The sequence below is a fragment of the Myxine glutinosa genome, chromosome 6, assembly GCF_964187855.1.
Source record: "Myxine glutinosa chromosome 6, kmMyxGlut1.1, whole genome shotgun sequence".
In the NCBI taxonomy this organism is placed as follows: Eukaryota; Metazoa; Chordata; class Myxini; order Myxiniformes; family Myxinidae; genus Myxine; species Myxine glutinosa.
In genome coordinates, this window is record NC_136266.1 from 120,633,413 (window position 1) to 120,659,499 (window position 26,087).

At 43.7% G+C, this 26,087-nt stretch overlaps 1 protein-coding gene across 6 annotated transcripts in view; it reads left to right on the forward strand.

The window, feature by feature from the left end:
- Positions 1-23,560, forward strand: part of LOC137414106 (uncharacterized) — a 150,814-nt gene extending 127,254 nt beyond the window's left edge. For 5 of the 6 annotated variants that reach the window (XM_078780440.1, XM_078780438.1, XM_078780441.1 and 2 more), the window contains 6 exons: positions 7,476-7,628; positions 7,803-7,951; positions 14,614-14,725; positions 15,819-15,902; positions 16,071-16,172; positions 22,548-23,560. In XM_078780440.1, coding sequence (XP_078636566.1) covers positions 7,476-7,628; positions 7,803-7,951; positions 14,614-14,725; positions 15,819-15,902; positions 16,071-16,172; positions 22,548-22,715 — 768 coding nt within the window. In that variant the 3' untranslated portion in view covers positions 22,716-23,560. The remainder of the gene's footprint in view (positions 1-7,475; positions 7,629-7,802; positions 7,952-14,613; positions 14,726-15,818; positions 15,903-16,070; positions 16,173-22,547) is intronic. The other variant, XM_078780437.1, reaches the window with a different exon arrangement.
- The last annotated feature ends 2,527 nt before the right edge of the window (positions 23,561-26,087 follow it).

A 26,087-nucleotide genomic window follows, 5' to 3' on the forward strand; every position in this document is an offset into this window, starting at 1 on the left:
GAAAATGAGATTTTGTCCCCCAGATGCTTAGTTAAAAAAAACTCAGATTGCAAAAAATTTCGAAGTCACACGTCACATGGTTCGGCCGCCATCTTGTTTTCCGTGAAAAAACACAAAAAAACCCTTTTTCTCTGCAACGGTTGAACAGATCGAGGCCAAACGTTGCAAGCCGAATCGCATGCCCATGACGAACAAAAAAGTCAACGAGGGCAACATCATCCGACACATGGTTTCAGAGTTATGACGTTTTTAAGCATGAACCTTTAAAACCTAGCTCCTCCCTCATTTTTGATCCAATCGAGGAGAAACTTCACAGATCTGTTCAGCATGTCAGTCTACTAAAATGTCATTTTAGAATTTGCGATAGGTCACGTTGTTTGGCAGATATCGTCAATTAAACGAATTTTTTTTTTTAATGGATATCTCTTGAATCGCTTTCTTGATCGACGTGAAACTTCATACTATAGTAGAAGTCATGAAGAGTAACAAGTGTGCAATATCTCAAGATGATTGGATGTACGGTCTGGAAACTAGAAGTTGTTATTGCCTGAAGAAGAAGAACCACAACACTTTTTTTTGACCAGGCCATGTGACATAACCACCTCACGAGCTAAGGGTAGCTCGAAATTAAATTGTCTTCGGATTTGACAGTCGCTAGAGGGTGTTAACATTCGAATGCATCAAATCTGGGCAAATTGTGATGAATTTTCTTAAAACTACACGATATTGTCATTTACATTGGAAAATAACATTGTAAAACTCTCCGCCGCCTCGGCTTATTTCTCGCTCTGAAGTTCATCCTGTCTTCAATTTTAAGGAGAAAGAGAGGTATCTGCAAGCAATGGTGACCTTTATTTTGTGGAAATCCGATTTAAAATGAAGAAGTTATCCAAAATCTAACATTTTAAATGGGTCGCATTTCCAAAGTGAATCTTCCACAGGTAAAATATCCACACGTGCAGGCACACCTTACGGCGTCAATTTGGCTCCGATTTCGAATCGGATTTCGATTGTCGTATTGCCTCGGATGAGTTAACAAAATACCACAACAAATTTGGTGACAATCTATCTATAATTCCAGTAATCTCTGTGTGTTTGTTTGTACGTTTGTACGTTTGTACGTTTGTTTGTTTGTCTGTGACCGCTGTTTCTCGACAACTACCGGTCCGATATACTTGAAACTTGCCAGGTATATTGCTGGGGACCCGAGGATGTGCCTTTTCAAGGTTTGAAATTAATCGGACAAGTACTTACCGAGCTATGGCGATTTAGCCGTTCGCCGTTCGCTTTGGCTTTGCGAATGGACCAAACCATTCATGTAAATAGAGGGGGGGGGGGGGGGGTGTTCTGTGGTCGTTCGCTTTGGCTTTGCGAATGGACCAAACCATTCATGTAAATAGAGGGGGGGGTTCTGTGGTCGTTCGCTTTGGCTTTGCGAATGGACCAAACCATTCATGTAAATAGAGGGGGGGGTTCTGTGGTCGTTGCGAATGGACCAAACCATTCATGTAAATAGAGGGAGGGGGGTTCTGTGGTCGTTACTGCCACGTGGTTTCAAAGTTTTTTTTTGTTGTTGTTGTTTGCACGCATGTTTTTTTGCACCCACGTACGGGCACGCCCTAGGATGTTTACACACACACACACACCCCTACACAAATTTTTTTTTTTTTTTTTTTTTGGCAAGGAACGGGCACCCACGTACGGGCACGTCCTAGCTTATATATAGTACGGGCATGCCCTAGTCATGAAAAATTTGACCAAGTTCGATCGACGGGATACTTCGTTCTACGCTGACATACGGCACGGGCCACGGATGACGTCATGCCACGGCAGGACGTTCTTCCACGGGTGGCAGATATCGTTAATTAAACGAAAATATTTTTTTAAATGGATGGGGTGGGGGGGGTGTGTGTGTGTTTGTGTGTGTGTATGGATGTGCGTGTGTGTGGATATTTGTGTGTGTGTGTGTGGGGGTTGGGGGTGGGGGGGATATGTGTGTATGTGGGGGGGGGGGGGGGGGGTTGGGGTGTGCGTGTGGAGGAGGGGGGTTGGATATGTGTGTGTGTGTGTGTGTGTTTGTGTGTGTATGTGTGGAGGGGTGTGTGTGTGTGTGTGTGTGTGTGTGGCTGTGTGTGGGGGGGATGTGTGTGTGTGTGTGTAGGGATGTGTGTGTAGGGATATGTGTGGGGGGATGTGTGTGTGTGGGTGTGGGGGGGGGTGGATATGTGTGTGTGTGTGGAGGGGTTGGGGTGTGCATGTGGAGGAGGGGGGGATGGATATGTGTGTGTGTGTGTATGTGTGGAGGGATGTGTGTGTGTGTGTGTGTGTGTGTGTGTGTGTGTGTGTGTGTGTGTGTGTGTGTGTGTGTTGGGAGTGGGGTGGGGAGATGTGTGCGTGTGTTTGTGTGTGTGGATGTGCGTGTGTGTGGAGGGGTGTATGTGTGGAGGGGTGTTCGTGTGGGGGGAGGGGTGTGGGGGTGTTTGTGTGTGTGTTAGGGTTGGGAGGGGGTGGGGGGATGTGTGCATGTGTTTGTGTGTGTGTTAGGGGTGGGGGGATATGTGTGTGTGTGTGTGTGTTGGGGGTGGGGGTGGGAGGACGTGTGCATGTGTGTGTGTGTGTGTGTGTGTGGGGATGTGTGTGTGTGGGGGGGTGGGGGTGTGTGTCAGGGGATGTGTGTGTGGGATGTGTCTTGGGGGGTGGGGGGAGGGGGTTGTGCATTTGTCTGGATATGTGTGTGCGTGTGGGGTGAGGGGTGTGCGCGTGTTTGTGTGTGTGTGTGTGTGTGGATATATGTGTGTGTGTGTGTGTGTGTTGGGGGTGGGGTGTGTGTGTGTGTGTGTGTGTGTGTGTGTGTGTAAGGGGGATGTGTGTGTGTGTAAGGGGGATGTGTGTGTGTGTGGGGGTGGAGGGATGTGTGTGAGTAGGTGGGGTGGGGGTGTGTGTGTGTGTGTGTGTGTGTGTGTGTGTGTGTGTGTGTGTGTGTGTGTGTGTGTGTGTGTGTTTGGGGGGAGGGGTGTGGGTGGGGGTAGGGGGATGTGTGTGTGTGTGTGTGTGTGTGTGTGTGTTGGGGGTGGGGGGATGTGTGTGTGTGTGTGTGTGTGTGTGTGTGTGTGTGTGTGTGTGTGTGTGTGTGTGTGTGTGTGTGTGTGTGTGTGTGTGTGTGAGTGTTTATCAGGGTTGTATCCAAGGGGGTTGTGGCAAAGCATGTCCAATGAAAGTGGGGTTGTATCAAAAGTGGGGTTGTATCAAAAGTGGGTGCGAGTAAACCGGTCATCACTGCCAGCAGTTTTAAAGTGGCAGTTCTAGTTAGGTTTACTCTCCATGAAATGGAGAGAAACCTATTATTACTGCTAGAGTTTTTCTTCTTATTATTCTTCCACCCTATTTTGCACCTCCGAAAACTTGGGGTAGGGGGATGTGTGTGTGTGTGTGTGTGTGTGTGTGTGTGTGTGTGTGTGTGTGTGTGTGTGTGTGTGTGTGTGTGTGTGTGTGTGTGTGTTCGGGGTGGGGGGATGTGTGTGTGTGTGTGTGTGTGTGTGTGTGTGTGTGTGTGTGTGTGTGTGTGTGTGTGTGTGTGTGTGTGTGTGTGTTTATCAGGGTTGTATCCAAGGGGGTTGTGGCAAAGCATGTCCAATGAAAGTGGGGTTGTATCAAAAGTGGGGTTGTATCAAAAGTGGGTGCGAGTAAACCGGTCATCACTGCCAGCAGTTTTAAAGTGGCAGTTCTAGTTAGGTTTACTCTCCATGAAATGGAGAGAAACCTATTATTACTGCTAGAGTTTTTCTTATTATTATTCTTCCACCCTATTTTGCACCTCCGAAAACTTCATAATTAAGTTTCTCATCAACCGCTGGTCGGATTGACAGGAAATTTTCATCAAATGATCGGCTAGGCTCGTATAATTTTTTAATGCTGATGATGACGTCATAGGTCACGTGGTATGGGCGCCATCTTGTAAAACACCTTCAACTTTGCCCCTCTGTATCTCCGAAACGGCTCAATGGAAAAATTTGAGGAATGGCTCATTCTAAAGAACTCTGCAATGGGAACAAAAAACATGTGTATTGAGTATATCAAAAATGCTAACGTTGAGGTTAGAATTCGTCAAACACAATTTTTCTCCCCCGAAAATGAGATTTTTTTCCCAGATGCTTAGTTAAAAAAAACTCTGAATGCGAAAATTTTCGAAGTCATACGTCACACGGTTCTGCCGCCATCTTGTTTTCCGTGAAAAAACACAAAAAACCCTTTTTCTCCGCAACGGCTGAACGGATCGAGCCCAAACTTGGCATGCATATTCGCATACCCATGGCGAACAAAAACGTCAGCGAGCACGATGTCATCCGACACGTGGTTTCAGAGTTATGACGTTTTAAAATTTCAAACTAGAAATGGAATCACCTCCATAATTTGTGGAGATATCGAGTGGAAACTTTACAGAAATGTTCCTCATGGGGGGATGTTTCACCGTTACTTGAGACGTTTTGATAAGTCACATGGTTTGGCCGCAATAAATAATGGAAGTTTAAATTTTAAAAAGCTTGTAACTTTTGAACCACTGCATGGATCGACTTGAATTTTTAATGCAATGTGGCTCTCATCAAGCGAAACAAGTGTGCAAACTTTCAAGATGATTGGATGTACGGTCGCGAAGCTATGTCTTTATTGTTGAAAGAAGAAGAAACACACCATTTTGTCCTGCCAGGCCATGTCTCCCAGTGCTATTGCCATTTTCAGTTTTAATTTCCTTAAAAAAACATTTTCTCTGCAATAATAGGGCCGATTGAGATAAAAATTTTCACCATAGGAGGGACTCGGTCTGTAGAATATTTTAATGGTAATTATGACGTCGCAGGTCACGTGGTTCGGCAGCCATATTGTTTTTCGTGAAAACACGAAAACCCCTTTTTCTCTGCAACGGCTGAACAGATCGAGGCCAAACTTTGCAAGCAGCATCGCATATCCACGACGAACAAAAAAGTCAGCTAGGGCGAAGTCATTCGACACATGGTTTCAGAGTTATGACGTTTTAAAGTATGAACCTTTAAAACCTAGCTCCTCCCTCATTTTTGATCCAATCGAGGAGAAAATTCACAGATCTGTTCAGCATGTCAGTCTACTAAAATGTCATTTAAGAATTTGCGATAGGTCACGTGGTTTGGCAGATATCATTAATTAAACGAATTTTTTTTTTAATGGAAATCTCTTGAACCGCTTTATTGATCGACGTGAAACTTCATACTCCAGTAGAAGTCATGAAGAGTAACAAGTTTGCAAAATCTCAAGATGATTGGATGTACGGTCTGGAAACTAGAAGTTGTTATTGCCTGAAGAAAAAGAACCACAACACTTTTTTTGACCATGCCATGTGACATAACCACCTCACGAGCTAAGGGTAGCTCGAAATTAAATTGTCTTCGGATTTGACAGTCGCTAGAGGGTGTTAACATTCGAATGCAACAAATCTGGGCAAATTCTGATGAATTTTCGTAAAACTACACGATATTGTCATTTACATTGGAAAATCACATTGTAAAACTCTCCGCCGCCTCGGCTTATTTCTCGCTCTGAAGTTCATCCTGTCTTCAATTTTAAGGAGAAAGAGAGGTATCTGCAAGCAATGGTGACCTTTATTTTGTGGAAATCCGATTTACAATGACGAAGTTATCCAAAATCTAACATTTTAAATGGGTCGTATTTCCAAAGTGAATCTTCCACAGGTAAAATATCCACACGTGCAGGCACACCTTACGGCGTCATTTTGGCTCCGATTTCAAATCGGATTTCGATTGTCGTATTGCCTCGGATGAGTTAACAAAATACCACAACAAATTTGGTGACAATCATGAAAAATTTGACCAAGTTAGATCGACGGGATACCTCGTTCTACGCTGACATACGGCACGGGCCACGGATGACGTCATGCCACGGCAGGACGTTCTTCCACGGGTGGCAGATATCGTTAATTAAACGAAAATATTTTTTTTAATGGATGGGGTGGGGGGGATGTGTGTGTGTGTGTTTGTGTGTGTGTGTATGGATGTGCGTGTGTGTGGATGTCTGTGTGTGTGTGTGTGTGTGTGTGGGTTGGGGGGGGGGGTATGTGTGTATGTGGGTGGGGGGGGAGGGGTTGGGGTGTGCGTGTGGAGGAGGGGGGTTGGATGTGTGTGTGTGTGTGTGTGTGTGTGTGTGTGTGTGTGTGTGTTTGTGTGTGTATGTGTGGAGGGTGTGTGTGTGTGTGTGTGTGGCGGGGGGGGGGGATGTGTGTGTGTGTGTGTGTGGGGGGATGTGTGGGTGTGGGGGGGGGTGGATATGTGTGTGTGTGTGGAGGGGTTGGGGTGTGTATGTGTCGAGGTGGGGGGTGTGTGTGTGTGTGTGTGTGTGTATGTGTGGAGGGGTGTGCGTGTGGGGGTGTTTGTGTGTGTGCATGTGTGTTAGGGTTGGGGGGGGGTGGGGGGATGTGTGCGTGTGTTTGTGTTAGGGGTGGGTGTGTGTGTGTATGTGTGTGTGTGTGTGTGTGTGTGTGTGTGTGTGTGTGTGTGTGTGTGTGTGTGTGTGTGTGTGTGTGTGTGTGTGTGTGTGTGTGTGTTGGGGGATGTATGCGTGTGTTTGTGTGTGTGTTAGGGTGGGGTGTGTGTGTGTGTGTGTGTGTGTGTGTGTGTGTGTGTGGGGGGGGGGGGGTTGGGGTGGGGGATGTGTGCATGTGTTTGTGTGTTTGTATGTGGGTGGGGGGTAGGGGGAATGTGTGTGTGTGTGGGGATGGGGGGGGGGGGTTGTGTGTGGGGGATGTGTCTTGGGGGGTGGGGGGAGGGGGATGTGCGTTTGTCTGGATATGTGTGTGCGTGTGGGGGTAGCGGTGTGCGCGTGTTTGTGTGTGTGTGTGTGTGTGTGTGTGTGTGTGTGTGTGTGTGTGTGTGTGTGTGTGTGTGTGTGTGTGTGTGTGTGTGTGTGTGTCGGGGTTGTATCCCAAGGGGGTTGTGTCAAAGCATGTCCAATGAAAGTGGGGTTGTATCAAAAGTGGGGTTGTATCAACAGTGGGGTTGTATCAAAAGTGAGTGCTAGTAAACCGGTCATCACTGCCAGCAGTTTTAAAGTGGCAGTTCTAGTTTTAATTTAATTTGATGGTTTCCGTTAGCTAATTGATCCGAGATACAAAGGTTTATAATGGGGAAGATAGTGTTAACTTGTTTTGGGATGCACATATTCATGTTGTGGGGAAAACTTATTTTATCTTTAAGGTGGCAAACAGAGTTAAGTATTGAATACAAAATGGGTATAATTTTACCCTTTAAAAATGTTATCATTGGAATTTGTACTCCGCTGCATCTTGCCTCTATCACATGCAGCTTTTTACGCCAAGATATAAGCAGCAAAGGGAAATTGCTAATCTCGTGTAGTTTAGTACAGATTTTCTGCTTTATTCACACACAGGTTTTGTAAAATGATTTTTTTTCTTGCCTCTGTGGTTTTTCCAGCCGTATGTGCAGCCACCACCCCAATACATGCAAAGCCAACATTACTTTGGTGGGCAACAGACTGGCTTGGTGCCTGTGGCAGCCACTGTCGCACAGGCTCCTCCTGTTGTCCCTTTCATTCAGCCAGGACCATCAATTGATACTGTTCAGCAGGTGAGTCTGTTAACCAGTCAAATAACTGAATTGAGATTTAAATAAAGCATGGTAGATTATTTGTAAACCTATCCAACGATAAGTGTGTGCTTGGGATCTTTTGCACAAACACATTTTGCTTCAGAAGGTGGGGAAGGAATGGGATCAGGCTTATGTGAATGTGTTGTCTGACAGCCTGTGCAGCAGGCTGTATTATCTCAAAGTGACCCCCTGGAGTTACCGCCGCCCTCTCCACCGAAGCCCAAGGCTATCACACTTCCAGCAAACTGGCGGACGGCCACTGACACGGAGGGAAAGATCTACTATTATCATGCAATTACCAGGTGAGGAGAAATCACACACACTGTGTGCACAGGCCAAGTGTGATGGAACATTACATGATCAATTTATCAAGGATTGCTTGTTGGGAGCACACAATTTATTAATTTTTATCTTGATTGTATGTATAGTGTATATAAATACAGTGTCTTCACAAAGTATTCACACCCCTTGAATATTTTTCACATTTTGCTGTGTTACAGCCTGAATTTAAAATGGATAAATTAATATTTTTTTGTAAACGATCTACACAAAATAACCCATAATGTCAAAGTGGAATTTGTTTTTTTTAGAAATTTATACAAAATAATTAAAAATGAAAAGCTGGAATGTTAAGTCAATAAATATTCAGCCCCTTTGCTATGACACTCCAAATTGAGCACAGGTGCATCCAATTTCCTGTGATCCTTGACATGTCTGTACAACTTGATTGGAGTCCACCTGTGGCCAATTCAATTTAATGGACATGATTTAAAAAGAAACACACCTTTCTATGTATATAAGGTCCCACGGTTGACAGTGCATGTCAGAGCAGGAACTCGATCATGAAGTTCAAGGAACTGGCCGAAGAACTCCGTGAGGCAGTCTGGACTCCGTGAGGCAGTCTACTGGCCGTAGAATTGTGAGGAGGCATAAATCTGGGGAAGGTTATAAAACAATTTCTAGAGTGTTAAGAGTTCCCAAGAGCACAGCGAGCTCCATCATTATGAAATAATATGGAACTACAAAGACTTCCTTGAGCTGGCCTTTAGAGCAAACAGAGCAACGGCTGGGCAAGAAGGACTTTGTCAGGGCGGTGACCAAGAAACCATTGACCACTCTGACAGAACTACAGAGTTCCTTGGCTTCGATGGGAGAACTTGCCAGAAGGACAACAGTCTCTGCAGCACTTCACAAATCCAGGCTTTATAGGAGATGGCCAGGCGGAAGCTACGCCTGAGGAAAACGCACATGACAGCACACTTGGAGTTTGCAAAAAGGCAAGTGAAAGAATCTGAGATTATGATGCAAACAATTCTGTGGTCTGATGAGACGAACATTGAACTCTTTGGCTGCATGCAAAGCGCTACGTCTGATGGAAACCAAGCACAGCTCACCACCCATCTAACACCTTCCCTACCGTGAAGCATGGTCGTGGCAGCATAATGCTATGGAAATGCTTTTCAGTGGCAGGGACTGAGAGACTTGGAAGGATAGAAAGAACAATGAATGGAGCCAAATACAGGCAAATCCTTGAGGAGAACCTGCTTCAGAGTGCAAAAGACCTTAGACTGTGGTGAAGATTTACGCTCCAACAGGACAATGACCCCAAGCATACAGCTAAAGCAAAACTGGAATTGACTGCTGAACAAGAACGTGAAAATCCTTCAGTGGCCCAACCAAAGCCCAGACCTGAATCCCATAAAGAATCTGTGGAAAGACTTGAAGATTGCTGTTCAATGACGCTCCCCATCCAAAAAAAAAAAAAAAACTTGACAGAGCTTGAGCAAATCTGCAAGGAAGAATGGGAGAAACTCCCCAAATCCAGATGTTCAAAGCTGATACAGACATTCCCAATAAAACTTGGAGCTGTAATTGCTGCTAAAGGCCCTTCTAAGAAGTATTGACCCAGATGGTCGAATACTTATGTGCATTAGATATTTGTGGGGTTACGGTTTTTTTTTTTGGTTTTTTTTAATACAAAGTCGAGGCTCGTGTAAGAGCTAACACATAAAACACAAAAACAGAAACGGAACGTTTCATTTTTAAAACGTTTCATTTTAAATTACTTTGTGAAAGTTTCTAAAAAACAAAAACAAATTGCCACCAAAGGGTGGCCATAATAAAGTCTGTAAACGTAGGCAATTCAAGAAAATGATTTTTATTCAATATCCTTGTTACACTGCATGTTCAAAGTATGCTCAATCCACATTAATGCATTGGTTAATGTGGTCTTTGAAGTTCCTATGAACCCGTTCAAATGAATTGTCATCTCCATTAAGCAGCACACATTACTCAGTTATGTGTTGCTTTAAATGCTCAGTGTTCCTAATTTTAGTTTCATACACTTTTAACTTGACGTATCCCCAGAAGGAATAATCCATGGGATTAAGATCTGGGGATCTTGCAGCCCACTCCACAGTACCATGTCGACCAATCCATTTAGTAACATTATCATCCAACCAGGTACATACCACTGATGGTGGTCTGATGTTGGGTGGTGTGTGTGTGTGTGTGTATATATATATATACACATTCGTACTTCCAGCTAGGTCACTCACAAGATCTCTAGTGGATCATCATGTATATAACATACCCTGAGATACTTAACATCACTTTTTGGAGGGTGTGGGCTTTCTTCCTCAACTGCTTATATTGTCATCAGTACCAGTTTCACGTATTCTCGTCATAGTCCTCCATGCAGCTCCTGCTTGAATATGAACTAAGCTGATCTCAAAAATAGTTGGTAGTAGGGGGCAAAAAAATAGTAGGGGGCAAACCCCCCATTTTTTGTGAAAACAGACACGGTCTGCTATAAAAGGTTGTTGTATATGGTTGGATTCCTTAGACCCCCAGCAACAACTTCCAGGTGGACAACCTTTCCAACAGGCTACTGTAACTGCAATTCAAGATGGCGTCCAAGATGGTCGCCATATTTTTAAATCTCCATATTGTCATCAATTGTTATCTTATTTTCATGTGTAATACTTTGTTTCTCTGGTTTTCAAGGCCAGGGAATCTATTTATGATGGTTTCAGAGTGATATGATGTGTTTTATACCATGTACTAGGCCTAATATTTATTACATGTTAATATATTATTTTAAGGCGACCATGACACAGAAAATCTACAATAACAATACACAGTAGTTTACTGTTGTTGTAAGAACAATAATGGTACAGAAAGGTACTAGTTACCAAGAACAGATTACATGAGAAATGAACTACTGCATGTGCTTCACAGTTTGGAATGCAAGCCAAATGGCTGAGGCAAATATTTGTAAAATTCATGTCAGTGATACACGCCACAATGTTGCATCCTATGAACAGGTCTACCACTCAATATAATGCTGCAATACAAGTGTCCATGTGAACAGCTGATGGTATACAGTTAATTGTCACTGTTTGAGTCACTGTTTGAGTCACTGCTGTCACTACTGTCACTGCTGTCAAATGCTGCAATGTATTTCACTCGGCTGCACTTGGTGGCTGATCCCTGGCAACGACATACAATGTAACAGGCCACGTTCTTCCTGACACAGGAACAGTTCCTGTTGCAGCCTTTGGTGCAGCCATATGCAACAGCCTTTGTAATTGTCTGTGGCCAGGCTGATTGAGTTGACAGGACTGGAACTAGTTTCCCATCCTCCAGAGCCCAACCATAATCCACAAATGGGGGAAGCTGAGGCTTGGCCACATGTGCAGTCTTATCTATAATAGTTGCAAGAGCTGCACGCTGTAGATGTAGAAGGAATGTATGTTCTGTTGGTGGGAGTAGTTTCAGCATGGTTGACCTGTTGATCAGGAATTTATAGGCTCTAAGCTTTCCAAGATCACAGTCCTCAAAGTCATCAGATCTGTTAGTGTACACAGCAATGACAAGTTTGCGTGCCTGGTTGATGAGGTCTGATGTGATCTGGTTGCGGTTCTGACCTTGCTCACCAAAGTGTTCGAGCTCAGTTATGTCTGTGGTATAGCTACGGTTCAACCAGGTCTTTTTGCCAGTGAAGAATGGGTAGCTGGTCGTATCCCTTCCACTCAGGCTGTGGATGAAGGGAAGTGCACGACATTTCGAAGGTCCTAGTGACCTAGCCATTTGGTGTATGGGCAGATATGTCTCTGCAGCAGTTCTTACCCACAGTTCAGGAAGATCTTCCAGAATGCTGGCAGCATAGTAGATACAAATGATGATTATATCTGTGTCATTGCCATGAATGACCACCCTATCAACACCTTCATTCTGGACACTATAAATAGCATGAAGCATTACTCTGGTATCAGCCTCCTGCTGTGTAGACTCCAAGGCAGTGATGTCGGTGGCTGACCCCTCAGTGACCAGCATGCTCTTGGTTTCTTCATTGAAGCCTCCACCTAAGTAAAGGCGAGTTGAGCCCAGTGCTGGATTTAGCTGTTCACTCTTGCTCCATGTCTCACACAAGAAACTCAGAAGGGCTGCTTTGTTAGCTGACACAGAGAAGAATTCCTGTGGGTCAGGGGCTTTGTACTGCTCACTGACCTCAAACACCTTTGCTTGCCTGGATTGGCCATACCTGTGTTGCTGTTCTGCTGATTTGAGGCTTTGTTCACTGTATCGGTCGCAGCAGAAATGTATGATCTCTGTGCCAGCAGGCACATCTTTCAGCAGCTGCTCCTTGTAGCGATCAGCAATGTTTCCAAATGTCTCATTTTTCTTGAAGGACCAATGGCGTATGGCATGCATTGCATCAACCACTGCTGTCGTCTTCCAGTCTCCTTGTGGCAGAATATCAGCACTGGTCACTTGAGTCTCCTCCTTCAGTGTTTTCACTAGACTAGCCTTTGTACCTGCAGCCCTCATGGTTCCATCTTCAATGAATAAAGATGGGGGTACTTTACTGCACTCGTGTTTGCCAATAAAGTTGACGACATCGACGTCTCCACCACTGGCATTAACCTTGAATTTTGGTTAACCTTGAATGCTGGGAAGAGGTACTGCACCCAGGCTGGTTCAAGTCTTCAGCATCACTGCTTCCAATGTTCTTCTTTTCAGCAAGTTTGTAACGCTTTTCATTCGTGTACCAGTTTCTACATTTACTGTGCCATTTGGGCATTTTGTCTGTCAGCCATGTACCAGTAGCCAAATCATATTTGAGTCTCTCAAATGTCTCATCTTGTCGAGCCTTCATGGCCAAAACTAGTTTGTCTGTTGTAATATTATATAGTCCCTTTGCACCAAGTCCTTGACATATTATGCACTTTGTGTAGTCAATGTCAGTGTCCTGGCGTCTCCTCTTGGGTTCCTTTTTCAGTGACAAGCTTCCTTCCACCACCCGTTTCTCTGCCTGGGTCATCATCGTACCTCTCATGCAATCACCTGCAACAGCAAAACCACCACCATGTTATGCATACTAGCAACTAGAGTAGGCCTACATGCAAGCTATTGATATGCTACACGACATGCAAATTTCTGATATGCTAGACTACATGCACACTACACAATGGCCACACCACTACAGATCACACAGTTTTGGACATTTCTGCCCACATGATTTTTATGAGACAAATGGCATAAAACACATCATATCACTCTGAAACCATCATAAATAGATTCCCTGACCTTGAAAACCAGAGAAACAAAGTATTACACATGAAAATAAGATAACAATTGATGACAATATGGAGATTTAAAAATATGGCGACCATCTTGGACGCCATCTTGAATTGCACTGTTACAGTCGCCTGTTGGAAAGGTTGTCCACCTGGAAGTTGTTGCTGGGGGTCTAAGGAATCCAACCATATACAAAAACCTTTTATAGCAGACCGTGTCTGGTTGACCACTCTTGCTCCCTGGGTCACGCCCTCCAGGCACCCTTGCCACATAAACTTGTATTTCTGTCCCTGCCTACCCTTCACCAATTCACCATTCTCACACCACTTCCCTTCCATCTCGTCTCTATGGTGGTTGAATTCAGTTCGCTGATGTGTAAATCCTATTCAAATTTCAAGTCAATCGGATGAAAATTGAGGATTTTAGAAATTTGAAAAAAGTGGTTGACCTTTGGCCTATGTTGACATTTTGGCCTACGCTGATCTCAAAAATAGTTAGTGGTTGAATTCAGTTTGCTGATATGTAAATCCCATTCAAATTTCAAGTCAATCAGATTAAAATTGAGGATTTTAGAAATTTGAAATTGTTGTTGACCTTTGGCCTATGTTGACCCTTTGGCCTATGCCGATCTCAAAAATAGTTGGTGGTTGAATTTAGTTAGCTGATATGTAAATCCAATTCTAATTTCAATTGAATCGGATGAAAATTGAGGATTTTAGAAATTTGAAAAGGTTGTTGACCTTTGGCCTATGTTGACATTTTGACCTCAAATATGTAGGATTTTGTCGGACCACGAACTCTACCATTTGGTGAAGTTTCGTGAAGATCGGTTTAAAATTGTGACCTGTAGGCAAGTATAAGTGAGCGGACAGACAAACAATCAACACAAACACACAAACCGGAGTGATCAACATACTTGCAAAAAAAAAATATTCTTTTTGCCAAGTAACAAACAGACAGGGGTGAAAACATAACCTTCATCCACCTTTAGTGGCAGAGGTAATTAAAACACAATTCAAGCAAATATTATACATGTAATTGATATATACACCTCCATAACACAATTAAGCATTTTGGTTAAAGATTTTGGTCATGGGGCCCGCAAGGCTAACCCCTGCGCTAGCAGGGAAAATGGCCTTAAAATGCCTGTTGTTGTTGGTGGTTAAAAAAAAGGAATGGACAAAATTTTATGCCTACACTGAGGTAAGTCAAGATGTTGAACATGTCGAAGTTGAATCGTACTTTTCTAATCCCTCTGCAGGTGTGGAACTTTCTGATTGCTTGCTTGACAACCCATCACGTTGTACAAATGTCGTTTGTTTCCACAAGTGAAACGTCTGCTGCTATGGACAGTAATAACCATTGCTCGTCTCTTCCTCAGGCAAACGCAATGGGATCCGCCATCATGGAATAATGAGGTAGATGACAGTACTGCAGAGCATGAGGCAGAGATGGATTTGGGTACTCCTACATATGATGAAACTCCAACGAAGGCATGTCCATAATCTATACTATAAAAGGAGCCGTACGTGTGTCCGATTTCCACCCATAGGTTGGACAGTTTGCTAGACTCCCACCACAATTTCTATACTACGACCGCCTTGTTGGTGCTTACTGCAATGCAAAGTCAGACATTGTCAGAGCTTTCATATTCACAATGCAATGCCCTCACTATACATTTCCCTTCAGTGTGAAACAACCAAAGTGACTGTTAAAAGGATTTTCCTTGTGAAGATAGGTCTCCGATAGAGGCAGCGGTCTGTTGTTTATACACTGCCCAAATAACTATGTGGCATTCTCTCAAACTTGGCTTTTGCTGCAGAGGTTACACAGGTCCTTGCCATTATTTACAACTATTTACTCTTAAAAATGTGAAATGGACAGGCAAACGGGTTTCTGTGAAGTCGTTGATAGTATAAGAGTCGTTGAAGAAAGGGGAAAGCGTTAAATATTTCACTGTTTTGATGTGGGAATGCCCATTTGCTTTGATGAGGTATGGAGTTTGGGTTTGAGAAGGGGGGGGGGGGGGGGAATTAAATATGGTACAGATTTGGAAGGAGGAGGTTGAGGCTTTGGGGGGTGGGGGGCTTGAGAAGAGTTTGAAGGCTTGGTGGTGAGAGGACTGATGCCTCAGGGTCAGGCGAAAGAGGACTTGGGTTTGGGGAGTGGTGGTGAGCAAAGATTGGACAGAGTTGGGAGGGGGAGGTTGAGGCTTTGGTGGGAGGGGGTTGAGCAGTTGTTGTAATTGCATGTGCAAGTTTACTCACAGTACAACAGTAAAAGTGTAATTGGCCACAGGTGTCTGTGTGTGCCAGTGTGTGTCAGCCAGTGTTGGAAGGGGGATGGGGGGTTGGGGGGGGGGGCATTCTCTCAAAAGAATAGGGGAGCGAGGGCGAGGCAATCACCCAACGGGTAATGTGCTAGGCTATCAAATGTTACTGCAGCAGTTCTCATCAAATTCATATCCATCGGATTCCAATGGAATTGACATAAGATGCTTTCTGGTGCTTCTTCAGATGCAATTTATGAAAATGTTGCTTCAGATGCAATTTATGAAAATATGAACTACCTTTTCTGACTTTGTAGCAGGCCTCCAAGAAGCCGAAAACTGCTGAAGCAGACACGTCAACTGAACTCGCAAAACGGAGCAAGGACACTTTCAGGAAGGAGGTGGGTAGTTTGAATTACTGCATTTTTATGAATGAACATGGACGTGTAAATGCAGTCATTTATCACTTGTAGAAGTTTGTGTAAACTGTCAACTACCAGTGAATTGGTTCCTTTTTCATTGTTTAACCTTTTGGCAATGCGTTATTGTTTGTTTCTGTGACCACACAGCTCTCACAGTTCATTGTGCAGTGTTTGAATCCATACCGGAAACCTGATTGCAAGTCTGGCCGGATTGTCTCCACTGAGGATTTCAAACACCTAGCTCGCAAGGTAATTCGGCATATCGTTCTAGCTCCTCCAACCGTTTTGACTTATGTATTAAAAAAGAGTTCTCGTCACAACTAAACAATTCTGAATTAAAACTAAAGTGAGGTCGATGGCACGCCATTGCAAATCCTCACACTTCCCACGAGAAGCAAGGTTGAAAGATGGCAAAACGCTCCACCCGGAATAACTCGATATCAAATTTTAAAATTTGAGTTTAAAAATTTGGTTAAAATTTTTCCCCGTTTTGGCCTAAGTCATAAATCCAAGCTCCCTCACCCCCTGGGGCTGAACTGGGGGGTTAAATCCAAAACATCATTGCATATTTCATGCGTCTCCCAATCCTGATTGCTTATACAAAGCTTTATAAAAATTGTTTTAAAATATGTCTGCAATTGCATTTTCGGTATTTGACTTTTTGACCCTGTCCCAGTGGGTGGGGCCAAAAATGATACTGCTCTCGCACCTTCTTGCCATGTGGCGATCATAGCTAACAAGTTTGGTGAATTTCTGCCCAACCATTTAGGAGGAAATGGCATGACGGATGTGCAGAGATGGACAGACCAATCTGATTACAATATACCCTGTTTTTTTTTTCAAAACGTTTGGGAATAAATATCTGTCCTACTTGTGATGTCGCTACTTGTTATGATCTCACCATTGAAAACCGATGATTTATTGCATTTACATTGTCAATGAGCACACTTTGTTTTTAGTCCCCTACCTGGAGGGGACTATAGGTTTACTCTCCGTCTGTCTATCCGTCTATCTGTCCCACCTGTGGCTTTTTGCACCTTTTTCCATACCCTTTAAGGTATTAAGCTTGGTACATGGCTTTATTATGACAAGTTACAGAACAAGTTTGAGTTTCGGGGCATTTCGCCAATTTTTCACGGAGTTATGCCCTTTTTGCTTGGATTGCTTGGAACAAGAACATTCATTGGGACCGGTAGGGGACATGTATTGCAAAGCAATTCTCCCTCTTTCATTTGGCATGCGATTTTCTTCCATAATGCTGTCTTCCCATTTTCTCAATGAGGAAAGTAACTGGTTGCTTTTACTATGCATTTTCATGCTACTCTGGGTAACCGTCGTGTGCTACCATCGATTGACTAAATATAGCACTTCCTTGCCTGGGAGTGTGTTCAGTTGCCAAGTTTCTTGTAGAGTGCTGGCTAGGTGGATTAAACACTCAAGCAAGCACTCAATTTGAAACTGTCGATAAGGAACAGCTGATATGGCAAGCGCTAGCTAGCTGCTTGGTAACTGAACACACCCTTGGTCTAAGCTTTCTGTTCAGCTCTTTATCTGTTGTCTTACCTTTAGGTATTATTAAGCTTATTAAGGATGGGAACAGTGGTGAGTTTGAGGTGAAGGTGGGAGTGCATCAGGGGTCGGTACTAAGTCCACTACTATTTGTGGCTGTGATGGAGGTGCTGGCTCAGAACGTAAAGGAGGGTTTACCGTGGGAGTTGTTGTATGCAGATGATCTGGTGTTGATTGCGGAAAGTATGGATGGACTGAAGGAAAAGATGAACACGTGGAAGGAATGTATGGAGACAAAAGGTCTGAAGGTGAATATCGGAAAGACGAAGGTGATGGCAAGTGGTAAAGCATGTGGTGAGGTGGAAAGAACTGGGAAGTGGCCCTGTGCTGTGTGTAGGAAGGGTGTCGGAGTGAACTCCATTCAGTGTACAATGTGTGCTGAGTGGGTTCATCAAAAATGTAGTGGTCTGAGAGGGTCATTAACCAGTGTGGCAGCTACATTCAAATGTAAGGTGTGCACAGAGGGAGCTGCAGATGGAGGAAATGTTGAGTTGGATCTTGGAGACGGCGTGAAGCTGGAAGGTGTGAAAACATTTTGCTACCTCGGAGACATGCTGAATGGAGAAGGTGGATCAGACTCGGCAACGGTTGCTCGAGTGAGATGTGTATGGAAGAAGTTTCGGGAATTGAGTGGCGTGCTGATGATGAGGGGAGTGTCGTTGAAGCTGAAGGGAAAGGTGTATGCTGCATGTGTGAGAAGTGTTATGATTTATGGGAGCGAGACATGGGTAATGAACGTAGAGCAGCAACAAGGTTGGAAAGGGTGGAAATGTGAATGGTTCGATGGATGTGCGGAGTATCGTTGAGAGAGAGGAAGACAAATGATGAATTGCGAAAGATGATGGGAATAGAGCCTGTGATTGATGCTGTGAAGAGGAACAGGTTGAGATGGTTTGGTCATGTGTTGAGGAAGGATGAAAGTGACTGGTTGAGAAGAGTGATGGAAATGAATGAATGAATTAGCCACCGAGAAAGACCTGGCTAAAGATGGTGGAAGAAGAAATGCGGGCAAGGGGGTTAACAAGGAGAGATGCAGAAATATAGGGCAAAATGGAGAAGATTGTCATGGGGACCGCAAGGCTAACCCCCGCTCTTGCAGGGAAAATGGCCTTTAAAATGCATGTTGTTTGTTGTTGTTGTTACCTTTAGGTATTATTGTGTGTCCAACTGTTAAATTTTCCTTTCCAGTCCACCAACCATTGAGTTGTAGGTTCATCACCACTTCCCTTTTTTATGCCTCCAACGACGAAGTCGCCGGAGGCATTATGTTTTTGGGCTGTCCGTTCTACTGTCCGTCAGTCCTTTCATCCGTCTATCTGTCTGATAGGTTTTCGTTGCCGCGATAACTTGAGAACGGCTGAAGGGATCTTAGTCAAACTTGGTGCAGGTATGTATGAGGTAAAGATAATAAACGGTATGTATAATTTAACGGTATGTATAATTTAACGGTATGTATAATTTAAAGGTCTGTATAATGATCTATTGACCCCAAAATGTAATCAGTTGATCTTTACATCATTATACATACCTGTATCAAGTTTGAATTAAATCACTTCAGCCGTTTTCAAGTTATAAACCTATTACAGACTTTGACTTTTGACCTTTTGACCCCGACATCAAATCAGTTCATCTTTGCATGGTGTTGCCTGGTGTTGGCTTAGCGGTTAGGGTGCCAGCTTGGGATCCTAGGATCCTGGGTTCGAATCCCGGTCGATCGCTGAATTAACACCAGGGGGGTTGACTCAGCCTGTCATCCTTCCGAGGTTGGCAAATTGAGTACCAGCTTGCTGGGATGAATGATCCCGGTGTGTACCCCGGTTTAGAATAGGTACACCGTATCCCTGCGCATCGTAAGAGGCGACTAAGGGTTGGCGTCAGGAAGGGCATCCGGCCATAAAACATTGCCTCAAACAGGGATCCATGATTGTCATGGGGCCCGCAAGGCCAACCCCTGCGTCGGGGTCACCAATGAAGGAGCTGGGGCTCCCACGTCGATCGGAAGAATGGACGCGACAAAAAGCTGGAATTCATCCGAATTGCTTTAATCAAACCAAACACTCAGGCACTCTGAAAAGCCCGTTTATCGGGCAGCAATATATATACATATTATCCCGGAGCGTTTGCCCAGGAAAGGCGAGAGGGGGCGTGGCCCAGCGTCCTGGCTGCGGCCTGGCAAGTTGAGGGCGAGCCTGCCCGGGCATGCCCGGGCGTCCCGACCGAAGCCTGGCAAGTTGAGCGCGGGCCTGCCCGGGCGTCCTGGACGAGCCCGGCATGGTGATCGCTCCGCGTCCTTGATAGGTGCAAGGCGATTGTGAAAACCCAGCGGTAGCCGCTACACAAACATCATTTTTACCTAACATCGCCTCTCACCTTTGGCCTTTGACCTTTGGGTGGACCCCAAAATCTAATCAGTTCATATTTACCTCATTATGCACGCCTGCACCAAGCTTGACTAAGATCCCTTCAGCCGTTCTCAAGTTATTGCGGTAACGAAAACCTGTCATAGACGGACAGCCGGATGGGCAACCTGAAAACATAATGCCATTGATGTATTCGCTGACGAAGTCGCCGGAGGCATAAATGATGCAAAGATTAACTGATTTGATTTTCGGATAAAGAGGTCAAAAGTCAGAGGTTATGTTAAGTAAAAATTATGTTATCGTGCCAACTTGTGAACAAGTAATGGGATTTTGAACAAACTTGGTATCAGTATATATGATGCAAAGATTAACTGATTGGATTACGACATCAAGAGATCAAAGGTCAGAGGTCATATCAGATAAAAATGTGATGATTTGAGAACAGCTGAATGGATTTAAATCAAACTTTGTACAAGTATGAATAATAATTCAATAATGTTGGTGGAGGCATATCGGTCGACATTGTGGTGTCGAAGAGTGTCGTTCTAGTTAATCTTTATTTTTGCTACGATTAATGTGTTCTATATATTCACACGTCATGCATCATCAGGAAGCTGATATCAAGAAGACTGTTAAAGCCGTTTCATGAATATTCATCGAGTGGTTAACCCATCGAGTGGTTAACACTGCAGTGTGGGAATACTGTAAACAAATTGACTTTTTTTTCTGAGGTATGATGTCCTCACTTCAAAATAACGACTCCGTGACTCGTGATTAGCCTGAAACATCTCCGTGATCAAAGATAGCTCCAACCATCATTGTTTGGGAGTGTTTCTTTTTCCATGAAAAACTTGCGTATTTTCTCTGTTAAGGATTTTTAAGTGGACCGCAAGAAGTGCTGTGTCATGAAAGCAGACATAAGGACAACTTGTGTGATAGTGACGCCCCTGTAAATGACATCATTAGTTGTAACGTTGTAATGTGGGTGATTGACTATTATTATGTTGATCCATCATCATCTCATTCTGACAGTATTTCAGTGGTGTGAGTGACAATGACAACATGCATGATCTCCATCATCTTAAAAGATAAAGATAAATACGAGTTCCCTTTCAATCAACTTCAACGGAAGGGGCCATCAGGCCAGTCAAGCCTGCACAGTGGTTGCCAATCTACGGTTCTTCTCCATGCTCTATCCTTTTTAAAGCATGGACCAATTTTTTGGAAAACATCCAAGCATGGAGCATGGAAAATGGTCCGGGTCCGATTCAAACCACCGTCAACTTCCTAGCCTCTTTCAACACCCGAGTATGGTGGAAAATGATGGTGGTTATGATGAAAAGGCCCATACCCACCATTACGTACATACATGCACCTGCCAGGGATGGTGACAATCAAGAACGTTACAGTTTGTCTTCCCTGTCAATTTAAAGATCACAAATAAATAAATAAAATCTTTGAGATTAATTGGAGTGAAATACCATATAATATCGGGCATGCAATGTCAAGCCTCAAAGGTAGATACATTGTGCTGATTCACTAATAACAAATGATGATGACAATGCACACAAGCCTGGGCCCTTGGTTTGCCCCCAAAGTAGTTCAAATATCAAGAAATATTATTTAATTTTTATTTTTAATCGAAAAATCCATGTCAAGCAGTCATCCCTCTATGACACACTATGAATCAAATTCACATCATTGGTGTAAGCTTTTCCAGTACAAAACATAGTGCCTCATCCTCAATACATGATTTCTCATATTTTTGGCAAGTCCCAACGCAATTGCCCACGACTTGAGAATGGTAATACCACATGATCATATAGTTAACGTGATCATGTTGAAGCATGTTTTCTGCAGATTCAAGAACTGACTCATTTCGTCATGGCAGGCCACGTTTCATTGGGTTGTGCCCTTTTTGTTAACCTCCATCGGCTTGTTTGCCTTTCACCTTCCCACCTTCATTGTCGGTGTAAACACTGCACTCTTCCATTTCTATTTCACCAGTCTTAGCAGCTTTGTAGGGAAAATAATGTCTTACCGTGCCACCGACTCCTTGTCTGCTGTCGCTCGATTGACGGACCCGACTGCATTGTACGCTAAACGCCTCCATTTTGTGATGAACAAAACAATCCTCGTGAACGAAGGTAATTTCGTTATGCTTTGTACTCGTACATTCTCTTTTATTACCGTGCAGGCCAAGTCATCACTGACTGTTTTCCAGCTAGATATCTTCTTCATTTTTGTGGGTGGAGGGGGAATTGAAACACGTGATACATCAGATTAATCAGATGGTGATCGGCCACAGATTTGCCTGACAATATTGTTTGGTAATATTATAATTTTTTAAAACTTAGTCATGCATTTACATTTTGATCTTTGGTCTTTTTTTTATTTTTATTATCACTTTTTCCATTTATTTATTTTTGAGCTAGAGACGGTGTTTGTTGGCAGATGTAGCCTTTAGTTCTTTATTCCATAATCATTCCCCCACACAGGTTACTCGATGCCACGCTTTTACTCGTTTTTATGGCACGCTCACCCTGCAAGGCAATTGAAGGATTTTTAGTCTCGCGTTATACGAAGATCGATTTGTAATGTTGCACGTTTACCTGTAACAACCGTTGCAGCCTTTGGTTTCTGTCCCGCTGGCAGCCTTCCCGGTGACCATATTGTTTCACCGTGCTTCCTGCAGCTCACACACGGGGTTATGAACAAGGAGCTGAAGAACTGTCGTAACCACGAGGACCTGGAGATTAACGAGAACGTGAAACACAAGACGAGAGAGTACATAAAAAAGTACATGCAGAAGTTCGGGTCGGTATACAGGCCAAAGGACGAGGTGGATAACGAGCAGATGTGATTAAATGGCGATTTAATCTCAAGATTTAATTGTACTATGTAAGTAATGTATACCTACACGATGCATTGGACGCGAGTGGGATAATTCTTTGGTTTGACTAAGTTTATTTTGGTTTCTTTTGAATTGATTTCCTATATATTTGGTGCTTTTATTTGTAATAAACCCGTGACATTTTTTTTTTTACTGCCATGGTATTTGTACATAAAGTTTGGCAACTTCTTCCAAGACCACACAGGAGGGTTGCCTTTACCAGACAACACATGATAGATACCTTGTATTAATTCCATGGTTTTTTTTAATGTTTTCTAATGCATTTAGCGAAGATTGTTTTAAGTTTTTGGCTCTTGCGGCACCGCTGCATATATGGCTTTTGACCACAGCTGTTTGTGCCGCGATGAACAACCTAAGGACGATTGAGTTGTAGAATTTGTAAGGACGTGCATACGCTTGCGTTTTTAATCACATCATGGCAAGCACATGCCACTGCGAGGACCCCTGCGATGATTCACACACGTGTACATAAGCTCACCGACTTGTACAATGAATGGCTTTAATGGAGTTTGCTCTCAAAAAAAAAGAAAGAAAAGAAAACGCAATTCCATTGTAACATTTAACTCCGAGTTGTACTTTTTATTCTGTTCGACTGAAATTATTTTATGGGGAAATAATTTTCAAACCTGATCCACTTTTATTTCAGTTTGAAGACGTTGGAGGCGTCTATTATGTCATTCATTTGAGTCCGAATATTTGTCACCGAAGAACTGCAAAACGTTCTTGTGTGTCTCTCTCTCTCTCGAATGCTCATCAGTTATGATTTCATTTTCGGAATAAAGTAAATATTTCCAGTTTGTGTTCATATGCTTTGGGCAGTTTGTATTTTGGAAAAGTTGTCTTTTGTTTCCTCTCTGGTTAAGTTACTAATTAGAATCTTGTGGTTTGTTTTTTTTTGTATAGAGGATTGAGGCTCGTGAAAGAGCTAACATTTATCACACAAAAATCAAACAGGCATTTGAGAGCAGGGACATCGGGAGATCTGTGGGAGGGAGAGGGCTTGGGGGGAGGAGGCGTGGGAAGGGGAGGGAGGGGTGGGAGAAGTATAAAATACAAGGACACTGCAAAGACTTCCAGGAAAGAAGTTGGTATTTCAAAAAAGTGAATCTGGGGTGAAATTAGTGGGGGTAGAAAAGATCAAGGTTTTGGATGGGGAAAGATAAGAGATGGTGGTGAACAGCTGTTTTAAAGACCTGGAGGGTGGAGTGGGATTGAAGAGAGTGAGGGAGTTTGTTCCAGAGGCGGGAGAAAAGAGGAGTGAAGGTGAGCAGAGAGTCTTGATTTTGGCAGTTTAACCTTAAGAGGGTTGCAGGCAGATCTTGTGCGACCTGTAGGAATATTTGGGGGACAGAGCCCAGAGAGAGCTGGGGGAGCAAGGCTGGAGAGGAGTCGGTAGATGACAGAGTTGTTGGCTTCATCGCGGGAGATTCAAATGATTCTGAAAGCTTTGGTTTCAACCGCCTGAATGCGAGCGAGGTTTGAGGCAGGAGCACCAGCACAGAGGGGAGAACAGTATTCCATTGAGCTGCGGATCTGCTGAGGAGCTCGGAGGGTTGTCCAGTCGGTCTTTTTGGAGAGACATAGTAAGAGTGTGAAATTTATCAGGATTGAAAGACACGTTCCACTTGTTTGACCAGTCTGTGATTTTGTCCAGGTCTGCAGAGAGTGAGGAGGCTGCAGACTGAATAACAGACTGTTCTGCTATCTCTCTCGCCCATTCCCCATTCCCCACCACCATCCCTTTCAAAAGGTGTCATCATGGACCTCACACTCGCATCTAAGCCGTTTAACCTGGGTTTGAATCCTGACGGAGCTATAAACTGTCATCCCTGTGTTTCACATGCAGGGCGATTCATCAAGGTGTGTGCCATCCCTCGGATGGAAGTTAAACTCGGTGCCAGATATGCCAGCACTTGTTGGTGAACGTTAAAGATCCCACGGTGTCCTTTGTGAAGAGAAAGCGAGCTATCACCAGCACCAAGAACAAATTCCAAATTCCTGCTCTAACCAGCAGAGGGCACTGCATCAAAGACGCTACCCCACAGCAGCCTTGTGCTGCACGCAAACGAAGGTGACATTGACCTGTAAACTAATATCAAAGTTTGCATGTAATTCACGTTGAACCAATTGATACAAAATCCCACATTATGTACTTGGCTTTTCTTTTATAACTGCACTCATGGTAATCAGCATGCTTCTCCTTATCCAGTAACTCATCCTCCAATTTATATTTACTGAACAAATTAATGCTCATCTAAATCTTCAACCTTTGTCCCTCTTCAATTCCGAATCCAAACGTCCAAAACTGCTCTTGACTTTTGCTGGTCTTGTTTAATGCTGTTGTATTCACAAATCAATCCTCACTTTATAACATTCATCGGAAAATATTTGTGTAAATACTGTAAAAGTTTACACAGTTAGTACTACAAACTGTAACCTCCCGGCTAGGCATCAATGTGTGCACCATCCCCCGGATGGACGTTAATCTAGGCCCATTTGCCAGCCCTGCTTGTTGATGGACATTAAATATGTCGCAGTGTTTTTCGCGAAGACTCTGCGAGTTATCAAACTACAATTTCCTGCCATCTTCAGTTGAACGTCAGGCCTGGCCAGCCGGATCGTGAATGACCTGGACCGAAATCGTTTTGCGCAAGAAGGTGGAAATAAATGGGGCGGGGAGTTTTTTTTAACAAATGAACTTGCTAACCTGTTTCAATTTGTTTGAAAAAAGAAAATGCAAAGGTGTTTACATTAAAAACAAAGGTGAGGGGCGAGGGGGCTAAGTTTATCACGAGTAAAGTACTTGACCTTTTGGATTGGGGGAGTTAATTCCTCCATTATGGCTTCAGAACATTTTGTTGCAGTGCTTGTAATACTGGTTGCCACCAGGTGGCGTTATACAATACACATCCACAGAGAGACAGTTGGGCCCCCCCCTACCCCCCAATCCTTAACCTTTGTGACTATTAATAAATTATTCCCCCCATAAAACCACTCCGTGCACCACCCCAGTACAACATCGTTTTCAACTCATTCTGTCTCGTGACTTAGAAGAGTATAGAAGTAAAACACACAAACAGTAAGACATTTAGTATGAAAATTCCCCATTTATATGATGTTTATGGGTTTTATACACAGTTGGGGGTATTTCATGACAGTAACGCAGCCTGTACCATACACGTTTACATGGACCATTTTTTGCCAGTTCGTGCCCATTAGTGTGGAGTTATGTTCCCCAGTTGGTATCCGAATATACTAATTCCACCACATTGTATATACTTAAACTTTCTTTTGATCTCTCCCTCTGTCGCGTGCACACAC